The following is a 20,351-nucleotide window of genomic DNA, read 5'->3' as shown; positions in this document are numbered from 1 at the left end:
AGTTGCAAGTAGGTGATTTTTAAAAGCAAATCTATCATTTGCACAATTTATGATTATATCACAAACTTCGATAGATGCTCTCCGATGATCTACTGGACTGTTATCCTTCCGTAACCTTTTAGTTGGTAATGGTTCAACGCATAAACTAGAACCTTGGTCAATGGTATCATCTATTGAATTTCTAACTGAATTCATGGATCTTTCGAAATCTGTCACCTTTTTATTGATTTCCAAAGGATCCGTTTTAGTCTTTTGAAGGGCATTATACAAAACGTCTACTTGTGGCATTATGCGATGGAAAAATGTTAACCAAAAAACAAAATTTTGATCCACTAGTATTCTTCGAATGGAAGACGCTGAACTACAGACAGCTGCCTTATCAAACGATTCTTCTATTTCTTCCATACATTCGATAAAAGAAGATCGATGTTCAAACACAACATTAACAGTTCGAATATTGAAGTTCCAGCGAGTTGGAGCGCCATGAGGAATTTTCTTTTGGACGATTTTATCTAAAACTGCCACTCGTTGTGGCGAATTTTTAAAAAAGGTAGGGATTTCATTTAAATTTCCAAAAAAAAGTCTAACTTGAGAGTTTTCGGAACAAGCCTTAGACATTATTAAATTTAATTGATGCGCGTAACAGTGTACAAAATGAGCAAATGGATATTTTTCTTTGATTCTGGCTTGAACTCCTGCGTGCTGTCCACACATGACCGCTGCCCCATCATAACTCTGAGCAATTAGTTTATTATTTGAGTTTTCCAGGATAGGATCCAAAACACTGAAAATGTTTTTGCTTAAAGTATCTGCATTTAATTTTGAAGGTACCAAATATGTCCAAAATCGTTCTACCGGTGCTTCATTTCGACAATATCTAAATACTACAACCATTTGTGATTTTGCTGAAATGTCTGTAGTCTCGTCGGCCATGACAGCTAGATATGGAGATTGCCGAATTTCCTCCAAAATTTTATCCTGGCATAATTCCAACATGCAGTCCAAAATATCATTTTGAATTTCTTTAGAAATGCCCTTAAAAACCGTCGATTCTTCCAAGTGTTGTGCTAAAGTTCTATCCAATTCAGCAGTAAAATTTATGAGGCCGCGAAAAATTCCAGGATTGTCGGATGTTTGTGTCTCGTCGTGTCCCCGAAGCGCCAATTCGAAAACACTACAAAATTTTATGCAGTCTATAATTTTTGAGAGAACATACCTATTTTTTGTTACAGCTTCATTGAATTTTTGAATATTTATCCAGTATGCAGAATCTAACTGTTCTTTAATATTCACGGAGCCTAATAAAGCATATTCCATTTGATTGGGCAAATGATGCTTAGAAGTTTCGTGCTTTTTTATTTTATCACTTAAATGTACTAAGTCTGTTACACCAACTTGCGTCCATGACTTATCACCTTCAAAGAGTACACAAGGAAAACAGAAAAGAGCGTTTTTTCTGTTGCAGCCACATATCCAACTATTTCTCGTATAAATATCGCAATTAAATTGTCGTTTGTAATTTTTCCCTCGGCTTGATCCTTCTTTTTCGATTTTAATATCCGGCAAAGGACGTCCTTTGCATTTTAATTCTAGTTTTTCGTCATAAGAATATTTAAAGAATCTCTTAACATTAATCAAATTATAAATAACATCCATCCTGAACAGCACTTTTATTCTCATATACTTAATATAAATACCGAATTACGTGCAGGACAACTTATTTTAACAGTCGTCGCGTCGCGATCACCGATTATTTAAAATTACAATAAACGTAGGTTTCTACACACTAGTTCGAACTGCGACAAATGCAGCTCAAATATTGCTTTCAGTCGTCGCCTGAAAAGTGTAGGCGAAAGTTGAGCGGGTGTTATCGGGGATATCTTTAACAGTTCACAGCTCGGAGTAGCACCGGTCTGGTCAAATAAGTGGGACTTGCTATCGCCATGAGATGCGACGGACGACAGATTAAAATAAAGGCGGCCATGCACGAAAACCATCTAAATGAATTTAGATTTTATAAGTAGTGATATTTTTTATTTAATTTTCAAAATAATTTTGTTTGGATTATTTTGGTGGTTCTGCAGCTCCGCAGCACTTATATACCAACCGCCACTGGTTAGAACGCCCTCTAACGGGGAATAAGTGAAATGAATTTCGACTCAATTCAAGTTCTCTGTTTAACCCAGATATGACAATACCAAAAGGCACCGTTAGGAAAATATTCCAATTTACGGTTCAGAGAACCCGTATAAAGTGAGTCTGTGTACTCTAATACAGAGTATGGCATTGGTAAAATAAGAAAATCTACGGTTTCGTTTTGATTTAAATCTGTCTCCCTCCATCCTTCGATAGTACTATTTCTAGGTCTACCTGTTGTCAAGGAGCCTCTGAGGAAGGCAAATTTATACCAAAACGACCGTAGTTTCTCGATATAAATTAAAACTATTTATATCGCAGTATGGTTAGCACGCCTTCTAACGGGGAATAAGTAAAATGAATTTAGACTCGATTCAAGTTATCTGTTTAACCCAGGTATGAGAATACCAAAAGGCACCGTTAGGAAAATATTCCAATTTACGGTTCAGAGAACCCATATGAAATGAGTCTGTATACTCTAATACAGAGTATGACATTAGTAAAATAGGAAAATCTACGGTTTCGTTTTTATTTAAATCTGTCTCTTTCCATCCTCCGATAGTACTATTTCTAGGTCTACATGTTGTCAAGGAGGCTCTGAGGAAGACAAAGGACCCCCACAAACCTTATGGAAAATAGGTCCCAGTGGATTTCGTTCGTACTTTGGGAAAATACTCTTTGAAGCATCCTGATAAAAAGTTCTCATGGGCACAACTCAATCGTATGAAGGATTTTCAAGATGTAGAGGTCCAAACTCGGAAAATTATAAGATTTACGGGTTATTCCCATTCCGTGAGTTACTGGTTATTTGGCAACATGTAGAAGTTTGGATCAAGAATAAGTACTAGTAGTCTAGGATTTTTTCCTGGCTATCCAATGGTGACCTTTACTTTGACCTTGACCTTCAACAGACGCCATCTTCTAGAGTTTCGAGGGTTTTAGGCATTAAATTAATATAAACAGATTACTCATGGGTTTTTGGGATCGCAAAACACGAATATGCCATCAGAATTGCCCTCCGGATGACGTGGTGGCCAGGGCCACTGCAAGGGACGTCATCTTCTAGAGTTTCGATGGTTTTCGGCATTTAATTGATGCAAATGAATTACTGGAGGGTTTTTTGAGGTCGCTAAGCACGAATATCCAGAACCGACTCCCGGAGCACCTGGTTTCCAAGGCCAATGAAAGTGGCTCCTGGAGTTTCGAGGGTTTTTAGGGTTGCTGAATACGAATACGTGATCACATTGTGCCGTAGACACAATGTGATTCGTGGGTCGGATCTGATAGTGTATGCATGTTTAGCAACCCCAAAAATCTAAGAGTAATCCATTTGATTCCTCCGAAACTCCAGAAGATATCCTGTCTTAGGCACCAGGTGCTCCTGTGTCTGTGCTGATCACGTATTCGTGTTCAACAACCTTAAAAACCTATAACTAATCCGTTTGCATTAATGTAGTACCAAAAACTCTCGAAACTCCAGGAGCCACTTTCATTGGCCTTGGAAACCAGGTGCTCCGGGAGTCGGTTCTGGTGGCATATTCGTGTTTAGCGACCTCAAAAAACCCTCCAGTAATTCATTTGCATCAATTAAATGCCGAATACCATCGAAACTCTAGAAGATGACGTCCCTTGCAGTGGCCCTGGCCACCACGTCATCCGGAGGGCAATTCAGATGGCATATTCGTGTTTAGCGATCTCAAAAACCCATGAGTAATCTGTTTATATCAGTTGAATGCCGAAAACCCTCGAAACTCTAGAAGATGACGTCCGTTGAAGCTGAAGGTCAAGGTCAAAGTAAAGGTCGCCATTGGATAGCCAGGAAACTCATAGACTACTAGTACTTTTCCTTGCTCCAAACTTCTACATGTTGCCAAATAACCAGTAACTCACGGAATTGGAATACCCCGTAAATCTTATAATTTTCCGAGTTTGGGCCTCTATATCTTGAAAATCCTTCATACGATTGAGTTGTGCCCATGAGAACTTTTTATCAGGATGCTTCAAAGAGTATTTTCCCAAAGTATGAACGAAATCCACTGGGACCTATTTTCCATAAGGTTTGTGCGGGGTCCTTTACATTAAAACGACCGTAGTTTCTCGATATAAATTAAAACTATTTATATCGCAGTATGGTTAGAACGCCCTCTAACGGGGAATAAGTGAAATGAATTTCATCTCGATTCAAGCTCTCTGTTTAACCCAGGTATGACAATACCAAAAGGCACCGTTAGGAAAATATTCCAATTTACGGTTCAGAGGACCCGTATGAAACGAGTCTGTGTACTCTAATAAAGAGTATGGCATTAGTAAAATAAGAAAATCTACGATTTCGTTTTGATTTAAATCTGTCTCCCTCCATCCTCCGATAGTACTATTTCTAGGTCTACCTGTTGTCAAGGAGGCTCTGAGGAAGACAAATTTACACCAAAACGACCGTAGTTTCTCGTTATAAATTAAAACTCTTTATATCGCAGTATGGTTGAACGCCCTCTAACGGGGAATAAGTGAAATGAATTTTGACTCAATTCAAGTTCTCTGTTTAACCCAGATATGACAATACCAAAAGGCACCGCTAGGAAAATATTCCAATTTACGGTTCAGAGAACCCGTATAAAGTGAGTCTGTGTACTCTAATACAGAGTATGGCATTGGTAAAATAAGAAAATCTACGGTTTCGTTTTGATTTAAATCTGTCTCCCTCCATCCTCCGATAGTACTATTTCTAGGTCTACCTGTTGTCAAGGAGGCTCTGAGGAAGACAAATTTACACCAAAACGACCGTAGTTTCTCGATATAAATTAAAACTTTTTATATCGCAGTATGGTTAGAACGCAGTCTAACGGGGAATAAGTGAAATTAATTTAGACTCGATTCAAGTTATCTGTTTAACCCAGGTATGACAATACCAAAATTCACCGTTAGGAAAATATTACAATTTACGGTTCAGAGAACCCGTATGAAATGAGTCGGTGTACTCTAATACAGAGTATGGCATTAGTAAAATAAGAAAATCTACATTTTGATTAAAATATGTCTCCCTCCATCCTCCGATAGTACAATTGTGTAAATTTGTCTTCCTCAGAGCCTCCTTGACAACAGTTAGACCTAGAAATAGTACTATCGGAGGATGGAGGGAGACAGATTTAAATCAAAACGAAACCGTAGATTTTCTTATTTTACTAATGCCATACTCTGTATTAGAGTACACAGACTCGTTTCATACGGGTTCTCTGAACCGTAAATTGGAATATTTTCCTAACGGTGCCTTTTGGTATTGTCATACCTTTGTTAAACAGAGAACTTGAATCGAGTCAAAATTCATTAAACGAAGAAACACGTTGTGTAGAATACTGTTGGTGTTCGAATTAAGATAAGGTTTATATTTAAAATTTATATAAATATTCTTGGTTGACAAGTAAAATAATCCAAACTTTTATTTAAGGTTTCAATGATTACATCAATCCTCTTGGAGTAGCTTATTACAAGAATCTTATAGCTGAACTGAAAGCTAACAATATTCAACCTCTAGTAACAATTATTCATTCAGATCTTCCTCAAGTACTTGGTGATTTAGGGGGCTATTATAATGCTTCATTTCCTGATTGGTTAAGAGATTTTGCGAGAGTTGCTTTTGATGAATTTGGAGACGATGTAAAATATTGGTTTACTATAAATGAACCATACGAAGTTTGTATACATGACGGTGCGGAAACGGCCTATGACTGTGCTGCAAATTTACTTAGAGCTCATGCTAAAATCTGGCATATGTATGATGAGGAATATAGATCTAAACAACATGGTAAGTATTTAAATCTGTGGTTCATATTTATATATATTTAAATTTTGTGTAAAGGAATCTTTGATACATATTATAACAGTTATAATATGAAAGCGATATCAAATTTTCATAACATTTAAGATGTAACATTTTTTGATTTAAGACCATAACGTAGCCAAAATATTTTATTACAAGCTAAAGAAACAAAAAAAGAAAGTTAATAAGAGATTAAAAATAAAATTTCGATATTAAATTATTAATTCACTATTTTCCATATTATTTGATTTAATTACATTTACACAAAATAATATCAGAATGATTATTTTAATAATAACAAAATATTCAAAATTTTACCTTAGAAGTGTTATAACTAAAGTCCGGATTATAAGCATCTTGCTTTTTTTGATTAATATTAGGATTTTTAGTAAAAATGCTTATTTTAAAGACATGTTGCTTATCTTTGTTTATTTTGCTTCTGATGATAAACTATAGTTAAATTTCATGTATTACTTCCTGTCTTAAGCAAAATTCTATAAGTATACAGAGCTATAAAACCCTAATAATTCAATAAACCATAAGAATTTTAATCCCTTAGGCTTAGGAGATAAACGAGAAAACCCATTGTTATACCTGTCCATGTAAAAAACTAATATTTGTCTGCAGAAAGCCCAAATTTATTATATTGTTGTAAAATACTTTTCGGTAGTATCGGTACATTTGTCTAAAATTAAATACCTACTTTATTTAATTACAAAAGCATTTATTTACAGAAAAATACAAATTTACAAATGTGCACAAATACAAATAGTTTTTTAGTCATCTTCCAGTATACGAATCGGTTCTGTGATATTGAAAATGCTCCATAAGCAGACTATTCGAATTTTTAGAAAAAAAAACATAGCTTCTTCATTTTTGGCGATAAAAAGTTTTTTCAAAAATGATTTTGTAGGATTTTTGAAGAGCTATAAGACTGTGTAAATTAAATTCCGTAAGAACGCTTAGTTCTTAATTGGGGTGGGTTTAAAGGGCACGAATAAGGGGGTGTTTGCTCGTAAATAGAGGTTTTAAACAGCTATATCTCGCTAACTGTTCACTGTAATGAAAATCTATGTACAAGTAAATTTTAGTTATTAAAAAAGCTACAATTTATTAGTCTATCATTATTTTCGTAACTCCAGTATTTTCGGAGATACGTTGAAGTAAAAGGTGAAAAATACGAAATTGCAAAAAATCAATTTTTCTTTAAACTCCAGTTTTTCTAAAATTAGGAATTTTAAATAGGTCAAACTTCTTGGATGTATTGGTAATACAAATATTCAAGGAATTACAGAAAAGTTAAGATTAATTTTTAATTAGGAGGGTAGTTAGGGGGTTGTTTTCACTGATTTTTTCGTAGAAAAAAGCAGGTACCGACCTTTTTTTGATCATAAGACTAGTTTGTCCTAAACGTGATAGGATAAACTAGTTTGACCTAGGCTAAACTAGTTTATCCTGATATTAATACGGATAATGCAGGACTCACTAATAGTATGGCCTAGTATAAACATTATAGTATACCTACAAAGCCAAAATAAATAGATAAACTGAATAAAATACTCTGTAATTGGAAGTTAATCATGTTTATTAAAATTTATAACGAATCGTCGTTAAAATTAATGGACAATTGGTAATACAGATTATAAAAAATAATAATAGTCGAGGAAATGCAACTGTAAAAATGGCAAAACCTCGCAATTTTTTAGTCCATTATCGATTTGTACAAAAATTTGTGATTAGGCTCATTTCACTCTCTAGTTCATTTTCTATATTGAACCGTTGTACACTTTTGGTTTTTTTAAGGGTGGAAACTACCCCTAATTGTAAAAAATTATAAAATCACATTTTAAACTTTAATATTGTCAATGTTTGGTTCTTATTAGTTAAATAATTATTGTTTTATGCTTTAAGATATAATATCATAATATTTCAACCCTTAAAACACCCCTTGTTGGAACTATATATAAAAAATTTACTTATCCTAAAAAAACAATTTTGGCTTGTATCGATTTACATAAAAATTTGAGATTAGGATCATCTCACCCTGTACTTCATATTCTATATCATGCTCAAGGGCGTGATTATTGATTGATCATGATTATTTTTAGGGGTGTAAACTACCCCTTATTGTCAAAAATTATATAAAAACATTGTAAACTTTAATATGGGTAAAATTTGGTTTTGATTAGTGGGTAGTTAGGGGGTTATTTTCACTGATTTTTTCGTAGAGAAAAGCAGGTACCGACCTTTTTTGATCATAAGTCGCTCAATTTTTATGCCAGAAACTTTTTATTATTTTTTTAAAAGGCCTAATTATATACTTGAAAAAAGTTTATTCAAGTTTTCTTCGAAAAATGCAAAGTTTTCCCGTTATTGGGCTTTGAATATTTCAAATTATGCATTTGACGAAAAAAGCTAACCTTTAACATGCAGTATCTCGGTTTGTATTGGTCGTATAGACATTATAGAAAAATAATTTGATTTGTGTTACTAAAAGACACAATTTTGATATCTACAATTTTTTTTATTAAATGCATATTTTTCGAGTTATTCTCAAAAAACTCTCTAAAAAAGTGGATTTTTTCGTCGAAAAACTGATACTTTCAACCGCGAATAACTCGAAAAATATTAGTTTTACGAAGAAAATGTAAAAAAACATTTTTTCCTTAGTAATACTTTTTACATCGATTTACATGTATGTATATTATTACATTTACAGTTAAAATGTAATAAAAAATTCCCACCCCCGAGATGGAGTGGCAACCACCCTAGTCTGGGCAGATTATCGGAGAATAGGCCATTTTTGGGAAAAGTTATTTACCAGCAATTTTATTGCTAGAATCGAATCTTATGACTGTATATATTAATAATATAAGTATGCAAAGTCCGCAGATAGTGTACTACTTTTTTTATAACACAATGGCGCCCGAAAATCGTGTTTTTGCAATTTTTGCTTTATAACTCCAAAGATTTTAACTTTACACCAAAAACACCCAAATAAAAATTCACCGTAATTAAATTCTGAATAGACACGTCTTTTTCCCGATTTACTTAGACGAAAATTTTTCCCGGAAAATGCGGGTTTTCCAACAAAATCTTTAATTTTCAACTAAAATTTTAAATAAGTAATTGTTTATCAATAATTAAATAACTTGGTAATATAAAAGCTCTTTTCGTATAAATTATAATTCCAGAAGCTGATGGAAATTGAATAAACAGTTTAGCAACAATTGAATTGTTAATTAAAAATTTACGGTCGCTATAATAACCACAATAATTAAGATACATAAGAATAATTAGGATTTTTGTATAAAAAGATACTGTACCTATGTAATGTACTTTACAGAATTAAAATAGGACTATTTAAGCGGCCTCAGGAATATTTTAAAATTATAAACAATTTTTTGGCTTATAGACAAATAGAATATCTCGGAAAATATTAAATCAATTTAAATCATAAAAACGGTATTGGAAAAAAAGCGGCAAGGCGCTTCTTTTAAAAGAAAAAAACTTTTATTTGTGATGAGTGGTTCCTGAGATACAAACGGTCAAAATTGACCGGCATTTACGGCAAAGATATAAACAATAGGATCATCATTTTCAAACCATCACCTTTTTATTTCGGTCCTCTTTCTGCACACCAATTTTCATATCTTTAAAATACTCATAGCATATATTATTATAATAAAAACTATCGATATTACGAGTGAAAATTGACAAAAATAGCAAAATTCCAATCAAAAATTAGGCTGGAGAAAATGTAATCTTTAAGTTCAAAATCGGTATACGTTAAAAAAAATGCATTTTCTCGGCTTCTCATGGAGCAATTTTCTTCATTCTTTTTTTGTTCCCAAGTAACTCGAGTAGAGCCATCTAACTAACGCATTATTAAATGTCAAAGTTGCTTTTGTTTTGTTATAATAAATTAATTTATTTATTATAACAAAAATTTGTAATTTGTTTAAATAAAGATTGTTTAAATAATTATACAGCTTTCAAATGAGAATATTTCTGTTTTTAACGTTAAAAGGTACACTTATAGTAAGTTTATCTAAAAAAAGTCTACAACTGGAAAAAATATGAAGTTTTCTTTTCTTATAAATAAGTTATTCTATTATAACAAACAAAAGCAAGTTTGACATTTAATAATGCGTTAGTTAGATGTCTCTACTCGAGTTACTTGGGAACAAAAAAAAAATAGCATGAAGAAAATTGTTCCATGGGAAGCCGAGAAAATGCATTTTTTTAACGTATACCGATTTTGAACTTTGAGATTACATTTTCTCCAACCTAATTTTTGATGGGAATTTTGCTATTTTTGGCAATTTTCACTCGTAATATCGATAGTTTTTATTATAATAATATATGTTATGAGTATTTTAAAGATATGAAAATTGGTGTGGAGAAAGAGGACAAAAATAAAAAGGTGATGGTTCAAAAATTATGATCCTATTGTTTATATATTTGTCGTAAATGCCGGTCAACTTTGACCGGTAGTATCTCAGGAACCACTCATCTTTTAAAAGAAGTGTCCTGCCGCTTTTTTTCCAATACCGTTTTCATAATTTAATTTAATTTAATATTTCCCGAGATATTCTATTTGTTTATAAGCCAAAAAATTGTTTATAATTTTAAAATATTCGTGAGGCCGCTTAAATAGTCCAATTTCAATTCTTTAAAGTACATTACATAGGTAAAGTGCCTTTTTATACAAAAATCATAATTATTCCTATGTATCATAATTATTGTGGTTATTATAGCGACCGTAAATTTTTAATTAACAATTAAATTGTTGCTAAACTGTTCATTCAATTTCCATCGGCTTAGGAAATTGTAATCTATACAAAAAGGGCTTTCATATTACCAAGTTATTTAATTATTGATAAACAATTACTTATCTAAAATTTTAGTTGAAAATTAAAGATTTTATTGGAAAAACCCGCATTTTCCGGGGAAAATTTTCGTCGAAGTAAATCGGGAAAAACACGTCTGTATGCAGAATTTAATTACGGTGAATTTTTATTTGGGTGCTTTTGGTGTAAAGTTAAAATCTTTGGAGTTATAGAGCAAAAATTGAAAAAACACGATTTTCGGGCGCCATTTTGTTTATAAAAAAAGTAGCACACTATCTGCGGACTTTGCATACCTATATTATTAATATATACAGTCATAAGATTCGATTCCAGCAATAAAATTGCTGGTAAATAACTTTTCCTTGTATTTTGCTAATTAGCCCAGAGTACCCCAAGGTTTTAGCGTTCAGCGGCATGATATAGAAAATGATCCTTGGACTATCCCCTACCTTCTGTGAAAATTTCAAGTAAATTCGTGCTGAACAAAAAAATTGCGTGACAAAATGCTTCATTTGCTGGACTATAAGTGTTTTTTTTTCTCCATGGTGACACTTGAATTGTGGATTGTGGAGTATAATTGTCTTTGTGCACTTGCATCTGTTTGTGCAACAGTTTTTGTTCCAGCTGCATTTGACAAATCCTTTTCCGATCCAACTGAATCTCTCGTAGCTGCAACCCTTAGCGATATTTTAGAGATAATTTATCCAAGTTTCTGGTTTAAATGTCTCTAAAAGGTTTTTAATTGTTTACCGATCAGAATTCGACATTTGCAATCAAACTTTTTTAGAGGTATAATATACCCATATTATATAGGCCTAGGCCAAACTAGTTTATCCTAATGCGTTCAGAACAAACTAGTTTGGCCTAGGCCAAACTAGTTTGTCCTGAAATCGAGTTTGGCCGGTAACGTATACATTGAATTCAATATTACATCTTTTTGTAGGTAAGGTTGCAATGGTGCTTAATACAAACTGGTACGAACCGGAAACAGATAAAACTGATGATATTATTGCAGCTGAGACAAAGCTGCAATTTGTAGTAAGTTATAATCCATATCACATAAAATTTAACTATGTAACGCATTTATTTATGTATTTCAGGGCGGATTTTTTGGACACCCTCTATATCATGGTGATTGGCCACCAATTATGAAATCTCGTATAGGTTTAAGAAGCAAATTAGAAGGTTATGCTAAATCACGTCTTCCTGAATTCACCCAAGAAGAAATAAAGTACATTAAGGGAACAAATGATTTCTTTGCTTTCAATTCATATACAACAAGTATAATTAGAGCTATTGACGAACCAGAAATAGGAGATCCTACTCCCGAGAAGGATATTGGCGTTTACGAATATCAACGTGATGACTGGGATTCTTCTGGTTCAACTTGGCTAAAGGTTTGATTTTTAAATCCTATTTTATTTATCATTTGATGCAATCAGTAAGACATTCATTCTATTTTCAAACAAATAATGGCAAATATTTAGCTACTGAAGTATTAGAAATATCTACAATCATTTTCATATTGAAATTGAAATTGAAAATGTTTATTCATTTTTCATTTATATATTTACACCAGGCTGTGGGTGAAAAAACGTGATATAATTCAGGAATTTTTGAAACCTATCAGGTGTTGTAAAGGACGATGGTAGGAATAACTTATACTAAAATGTAACCAAAAATTTCAGGAGCTTTTTTATTTATCACGTTTTTCATTTGTTAATTTTGCATTTTTTAAAGATTTTTAATTTTGTAGCTTAGGATATTCATTTTAGAGAAAAACTTTTAAATTAAATAGAAAATTGTAGTCAATTAAAAAACCTACAATTTGGGCTATAACAAGTTTAATTTCGTTAATAATCAAACAAAAAAAATTATAGAGCCCGATTGGTAAACTTGTTGCTTAGATATTATAACTTGTTTATCCCAAGGGGTCAAATGTCGAAGGCTATAACTTTTTGAAAAAAAAAACGTAGAGAGTTAATCCAAGATCCACTCTCCTTCTAAAGACTTATATTTTCATATTCTGATGTAAATGAATGCGTAAGACATTTTTCAACCTCTTATTTCGAGTTTGAAAATAAGGGGAAAAATTTCGTTATAAACATTTAGAACTGAAGCCGCCCCTGTAAATTCTATGAGTTTCTAACTTGCAGATTAGTGTTGCTGAAGACAAAATAAAGATTCAAAACAAAATAAATTTTCTACGACCAATTGTAGCCGAGATAATTGCTTTTGTTTTCTTAAATCGTAGTGACTTTATTTATAACAATTAAGAAATTATTTCACAGTCATCAACTAAAGAAAGACTTATATTATCTTAAACTAAAAATTATTTTAAACGAAAATTACATTTAATTATTAAAAATGATTTTTAAGTGTACTGGAGATTTATTTTTCTGTACGAATGTGGTTTATTGTGTCGGTTGCCCTTAGCAACGGTTAGCAACTTATAGTCCATTGAATCACGGTTTTTGCTCCAAATTTGAAAGCACCGCTTGGATTGACTTGAAATTTAGCAAACACATAGATAACATGTCAAAGAATAAAAATTGTATTGGGCCTCTGTGTGCATTTGCCCTGGGGTGACCTTCACCCCTTAGAAGGGATGAAAAAATATACGTTCAAAATAAGTTAGGAAATGGATAAAACGTCTAATTCTAAGCAACTTTTGTTCTACAAAATTTTCTCATTTAGTTAATACTTTTCGAGTTATTTCCGAGTAAATTTGTTCATTGTTCAAAAAGAAAAAAACCCGTTTTTTGGCAAATAACTCAAGAAGTATTTTATTGAAAAAAATATTCTTAGCAAAAATATAGCCCATTAAAAATTAAAAAAAATGGTGTATGTATGAACTCACTAGACTCAGCAGAAGTAAAGTTCTAGCTAATGAAAATAGGTTCATATCCGTCAAATTTCAAAGTGAAATACACAAAAAATGATGAACTTTTTGGAGATCACTTATTACAACTTTTTTAAAGTGTTAAAAAAATATGTGTATCTATCTGTTTTTTAAAAAAGTTTGTAGCATCAATAGTAAGCAAGTTACACTTAAAACAAGGTTGATCTCTTTTTTTTGGTCAAAAAAACTCGAAAAGTCACCCCCTTTAGCATCAAAATTAGCATCAAAAATGAAATTAATCCTTTTTACTTCATAAGTTGTTTTATCGTGTATGTGTCGTTTATGTCTGCAAGTTTCATTGGTTAAAAGTGCTTATTATTTAAGGGACTGTAGTTGAAAGGACTTGAACTAGTCAATAATCACGAGTGTATGCACATTTAGAACAGCCATATCTTAGGTCTTTCTTTAGTCAATGACTGTGAAATAATTCCTTAATTATTATAAATAAAGTCACTACGATTTAAGAAAACAAAAACAATTATCTCGGCTTCAGTTGGTCGTAGAACATTTTTATTTTGTTTCGAATCTTTAATTTGTCTTCAGCAAGAATAATCTGCAAGTTAGAAACTCATAGGATCTACAGGGGTGGCGTCAGTTCTAAATGTTTATATGAATATGAAAATATAAGTCCATACAAGGAGAGTGGATCTTGGATTAACTCTACGATTTTTTTTTTCAAAAAGTTATAGCCTTCAACATTTGACCCCTTGGGATAAACAAGGTATAATATCTAAGCAACAAGTTTACCAATCGGCCTCTATAAATTTTTTTATGTTTGGTATTGAAAGATCATTATTTTAGAGCCTTAAAAAATAAATAAAAGTTATTTTTACAGTAAATAATGCAATTGCAAAAAACGGCTATGTTGGACCTTTCGCAGGCTGTTTTGCAATAATGTATTAACAAAATTAAACTTGTTATAGCCCAAATTGTAGGTTTTTTAATTTACGACAATTTTTTATTTAAAAGTTTTTTTTTCGAAAATGAATATCCCAAGCTGCAAAATTAAAAATCTTTAAAAATTGCAAATTTAACAAAAAATGAAAAATGTCATAAATAAAAAAGCTCCTGAAATTTTTGGTTACATTTTAGTATAAGTTATTTCTGGCATCGTCCTTTACAACACCTGATAGGTTTCAAAAATTCCTGAATTATATCCTGAAATCGACCTATTTTTTACCTACAGCTTGGACTAATTTACTTACTCTATTTGAAGTACTAAACGAACCATTCTCGCCGGAAATTTACCTCCTGAGCAGATGGGATGTGAATTATAAATTGCAAAATTCCCTCATCTTCCTATAACCCCAGAATCCGCATGGCTTGCATTTTTGCCTCGGACGGTGTAACCAGAGAAGGTTTTCCATTGATTTTAATCTGGTACTATAGTATGTAATGATATCATTTTATGTGCTACTATATTAAAAACTTAAACTTTTTTCTAGCAGATATCCCTAGGACATCCCTGCCGTTTCGTTCGTTGCAGTCCATGACTGCTCTCGGTGTACCTAGTATCCTGGTTCATTCAGAGATAAGAGCATATTATGTATTTCCTGATGAGGGACTAAGAAGTCTCGAAACCGGTAAAGTTATTTGATGTACTCTCTGATTAAACTAGAAATACAATACGACTGCAGTTTCTTGTTGCAACGAAATTGAAAATGTTTAGTCATTTTTAAACGCTTTTCTTTACTTCAATAGTTTGCATCAAATCTTTAGACGATAATTTGACTGACTTTTCTTCAATGCAAATGAATAGTCAACAAATTTTTTTTATGTTTATTAATTGTTAAAAAAAACGATTTTAATGGAAAATGCTTAAATTCTCTTGTTTTTTACAATGTAGAAGCTTGAAACTATTACGGATTGTAGCTAATGATATGAACTATATAGGGGAGTGCATATAGATTTTCACTTCGGAAAAAATCAAACAAGATAGAACTTTTGGTAATTCCATTAAGAAATGTTTAATAAACAACCTATCAAAAAGTTCTACTCGTGAAGTGGGTGCTTCATTTTTTATTAAACAAATGAACTACGAAATTAGATGTTTTTTTAAATACCTCCGAAAATATAAATTTTAGAAAAAAACTGATTTAACCATTGAAACATTCAGAAAATTTTACAAAAAAAACCTTATATAAAGATTTTTCTAAAATTAAATCTGTAGCTTCTATAATTTTTTATTTATAACGCTCAAGTCACCCTTCTCACAAACATTGGCGCACTGTAAACTAGCGTACGGCAAAGTGCACGGTTGAGTTATTTTAATGTAATTCTTTAACTAATCGATCAAATGAAATCTTACATATTGAACGTGAAAGAAGAATAATTAAGCTATCTTAGAGTTATAATAAAAAGAAACAAAATGTATGGACATAAGTACGGTGTGGGCTGAAAATGAGACTTACATGAATTTTGTTTAAAAATGATTTAAAAATGTGTAACTAATACAATTTTTCTTATAAAACCCTCAATTTTGCACAACTTACCTTTCAATCATCTTACTAAATGATATTTCATTCAAAAAAATCTCAAAAATTTAATTCAAATGATACGACGTCTCAAAAAATGTAATTTTTGAAAACTTCATAGTTTTACAGAACTAACACCACTTTAAGACGGTATTACTCAATTTTCAACAGATCTATTACAGTTTTGTAGGTGTTTTTTTAATTTCAGGATGTAATCTTTAAAATGCACTAAATTATTTTACTTTAGAAATTAAATAGACTATTTATTTTTGAGAAAATTAAGAAAGATAACAAAAATGTAATGCAAAAACCGAAAATTACCAGCTAAAAAAATGTTTATACAAAGTGATCAAAACTTTTTTCTGTAAAACTTATCTAAAATACATTTAATAATAAGCTTCAACAATAATAAATGTTTAACAAAAACTTTTTTTTTACCTCTTATACAGTATGTCTGCGTAACTTGGAACCTATTGATAACTTTTTCATCATCAGTCTTACGAAAAAAAGTTATTCTTTATAAAATACTCTGCATTGTATATAATGTAAAATGCAATCATCAAATAGAAAATTTTATTAATTTTATACGATTTATGTCAAAAAATATGAATTTCACTCACAAGAGTAAATTACCTTTATATTTCACAATATCGAAAATTGTTATAAAAAAAAGTTGTTTGGAATTAAAAAATATGTTTCAGTATTCAACTACGTCCTTCTAATTCAAATATTGTGAATAATAAAGGCACTTGACTCTTAAGAAAAATTCATATTTTTTACATACCTCGTATAAAATTGAAAAAATTTGATATCTGATGATTGTATCATAGATTTTAGACCAGGAAGAGCATTTTATGAAGAATAACTTTTTTTCGTAAAATTGATAATAAAATAGTTACAATAATTGTAATAAAATGATGATGGGTATCCGTAATTTGAGAAAAAATTGAAAATTTTATTTCGATTAGAATAATGTAATTATATATTAAAACATAGTTTTTAATTTCAAACAACTTTTCATAATAGCATTTTTTGATATTCTGGAATAGTACTTTACTCTTTAAAGAAATTCATATTTTTGACATAACTCGTATAAAATTGATAAAATTTGATATCTGGTGGTTGAGTTTTAGATTTTTGACTATTCAGAGTATTTTATAGAGAATAACTTTTTTTCGTAAAATTGATAATAAAAAAGTTTTCCATGTGGTTCCTAGCTACGCAAACATACTGTATAAGAGCTTCTGTATAAGAATTCTCAAATTGTAATGCCATATTATTCGGATTCAGCATAACCAAAAACAAAATAGAAACATATTTGATCAAAGTAAAATGATGAATTTAACGATATTTTTAAAATTATTTATACAAAACAATTGTTATTGTTTAAACTATTAATAAAGAATTAGCGGCCAAATCTGCGAGTAGAACTTTTTACTTTAACATGTATATAAACTAACAAAAAAAGTTTAAAAAAAATATAAGCTTGTTTGAATTATTCCGAAACAATGCATGTTTTCGTTCTAATTGCACTCCCCTAATACATAATTTCACTTTTTACGTTAATTGTTTACGTTATGCTTCATAAATAAACAATAAAGTTTCAAATTTTGAACGCTCATATATTTGTTTATATATAAATCGGCGTTTATATGTGTCAAATTTCAATACGATACGAAACAAAACTTCAACCAAAACTCGAATTAAAAAAATTCGTGTTTTTATCGTTGTCTTAGAAAAACCACCCGTAGAGACGTTTTGTGCTACAATTAACATTATAGAATTCATTTTGTCGCATTAATTAATTAAACGCTTTTCTTTAGTTCAACCGTTTTTGTCCAATCTTTGGAGGTTAATTTGACTGGCTTTTTTTTCAATGCAAATGACTAAAAATTTGCAGACATATGCATTCGCGGGAACAATACACGAATAGTCAATAAAAACATTTTTGTTTATTGTTTAAATAAAAAAACGATTTTAACGGAAAATGCTTAAATTCTCTTGTTTTTTACAATGAAGAAACTTGAAACTTTTACAGATTGTAGCTAATTATATGAACTCTACACAATTTCACTTTTTACGTTAATTGTTTACGTTATGCTTCATAAATAAACAGTAAAGTTTCAAATTTTTTGCCGATTCCGACTACTTTTCATGTTTTGCACATCATATGTTTTATACATATTTTAATAAACACGACGATATATTTTAATGTTTGAAAAGTGTAAGACTAAAAAGTAAAAAATAAAAAAATATGAAAAAAAATTTTTAAAAAACTCTTTTCTTTAGTTACGAGTGACTAAAATTAAATATATTATAAAAAAATCAACTAAAAAGCAAAAAATAAAAAAAAGTTGAAAAAATCTAACACATTCGTTAACGAAAAGCGTGGTGCGAAAACCGTTTATTCGATGAAGACGCGCCACGCTTTTCTTTGACGAATGTGTTAGATTTTTTCAGTTTTTTTTTATTTTTTGCTTTTTAGTTGATTTTTTTATAATAGGTTTAATTTTAGTCACTCGTAACTGAAGAAAAGCGTTTTTTAAAAATATTTTTTTTTTATATTTTTTTATTAATTTTCATATTTGTTTATATTTCATTGCTTTTATGTTAATGAACATCGGCATCCAATAGCTAACCAAAGTAAATTTTTAAAACTCAAACAAAAATGTTAATTTATTAAATTCTTATGGATAATTTTGAATAGTCGACAGTTACCCTAAATCTTCTTTTTGTCCTCTTCTTCTTCTTATTTAAGTTCAATCTTCTTAATGAAAGGTTGGATATCATTATCATTAACTTTACTCTATCTATCTACCGCTGCTCTGAAGAGTTCTATAGAACTGCTTTTAAACCAATCCATTAAATTTATTTTTCAATCATGATACTCTTCTTCTGGCTTCCTTCTCTTACTTTTCCTTTCATTATTAGTCTTAGCATTTGATATCGCTGTCTTTTCATTACGTAATTAACTAGTTTTGATGGGAAATAAGCCACAATTTTACTGAAAAAATGATTTTATTAAAGTTTCGACGCCCAAATCGGGTGTCGTTGTCAAAATAAAAAAATATTAATGAATTTAACAAAAATGTTGCTTAGTAAAAAAAAATTCTTCTAGCAATTTATTAAATCTGACTCATTTATATCGGCAATTCAGACATATATTATATATTTTAAAGTAGAAGACTTTAAAATGAAATTGCCAATATTTATGAGTTGCATTCCTGGGACGACTTTATTGACAGATTACACAGATATTCTATTACATGAAATCAACCCCAACTCAAGAATATCCGTCACAAAAAAATCATAACATGTGATCTGTCTTTAAAAAGACAACCACATGCAATGGTGACAGTAAAATTCTCGCGCTAGAGATTCCATAGTAAATCACGAGGGAAAACTAGGAAAAAACTCGTGATACTATCTTGATATCGTAATTATTAGGTCTTACTTTAGTTTACTCTCAAAACTAATACCAAATTCTGACCTTAATATGTACATATATGTTATTTTAAATTATAAATAATATTAGTAATACATAGATATATAAACAATACTAAAATATAAAATATGATAATTAACATAGAGTTCAGTGGAGAGATTCAAGTATAGTCCTGAAAGAAACAGATAGTAAAAAGAGAAAAATCAAAGAAGCGGCTTTAATTATGCTAAATGAAACCAATTGTGTCGCAAATTCCTCCGTAAAATGCAGTAGGATGTGGTTACCCATACTAAAAGAGGAAGTCAATAGAAAGAAAATACCAGGATTAGTAAGTCAATAACATATCGAGTTAGTACATATTTTATATTTTAGTATTGATTATATATCTATGTATTATTAATATTATTTATAATTTAAAATAACATATGTACATATTAAGGTCAGAATTTGGTATCAGTTTTGAGAGTAAACTAAAGTAAGACCTAATAATTACGATGTCGGGATAGTATCACAAGGATTTTTCCTGGTTTTTTCCTGGTTTTTTTCCTGGTTTTCCCTCGTGATTTACTATGGAATCTCTAGCGCGAGAATTTTACTGTCACCATTGCATGTGGTTGTCTTTTTAAAGATAGGTCACATGTTATGATTTTTTTTGTGACGGATATTCTTGAGTTGGGGTTGATTTCATGTAATCGAATGAACTATCTTTCAATAAAGTCGTCCCAGG

The 20,351-nt window shown here is 30.8% G+C and overlaps 1 protein-coding gene across 2 annotated transcripts in view; it reads left to right on the top strand.

Moving 5' to 3' along the window:
- Positions 1–20,351, top strand: part of LOC114346509 (myrosinase 1) — a 68,988-nt gene that overhangs the window by 33,985 nt on the left and 14,652 nt on the right. Inside the window, exons 4-6 of one of the 2 annotated variants that reach the window (XM_028297249.2) lie at positions 5,579–5,935; positions 11,747–11,841; positions 11,904–12,200. In XM_028297249.2, the coding sequence (XP_028153050.2) occupies positions 5,579–5,935; positions 11,747–11,841; positions 11,904–12,200 (749 nt within the window). The remainder of the gene's footprint in view (positions 1–5,578; positions 5,936–11,746; positions 11,842–11,903; positions 12,201–20,351) is intronic. The other variant, XM_028297257.2, reaches the window with a different exon arrangement.

Source organism: Diabrotica virgifera, chromosome 7 (assembly GCF_917563875.1).
Source record: "Diabrotica virgifera virgifera chromosome 7, PGI_DIABVI_V3a".
In the NCBI taxonomy this organism is placed as follows: domain Eukaryota; kingdom Metazoa; phylum Arthropoda; class Insecta; order Coleoptera; family Chrysomelidae; genus Diabrotica; species Diabrotica virgifera.
The sequence above is the reverse complement of the archived record's forward strand: the minus strand, read 5'-3'. Positions and strand labels throughout refer to the sequence as shown.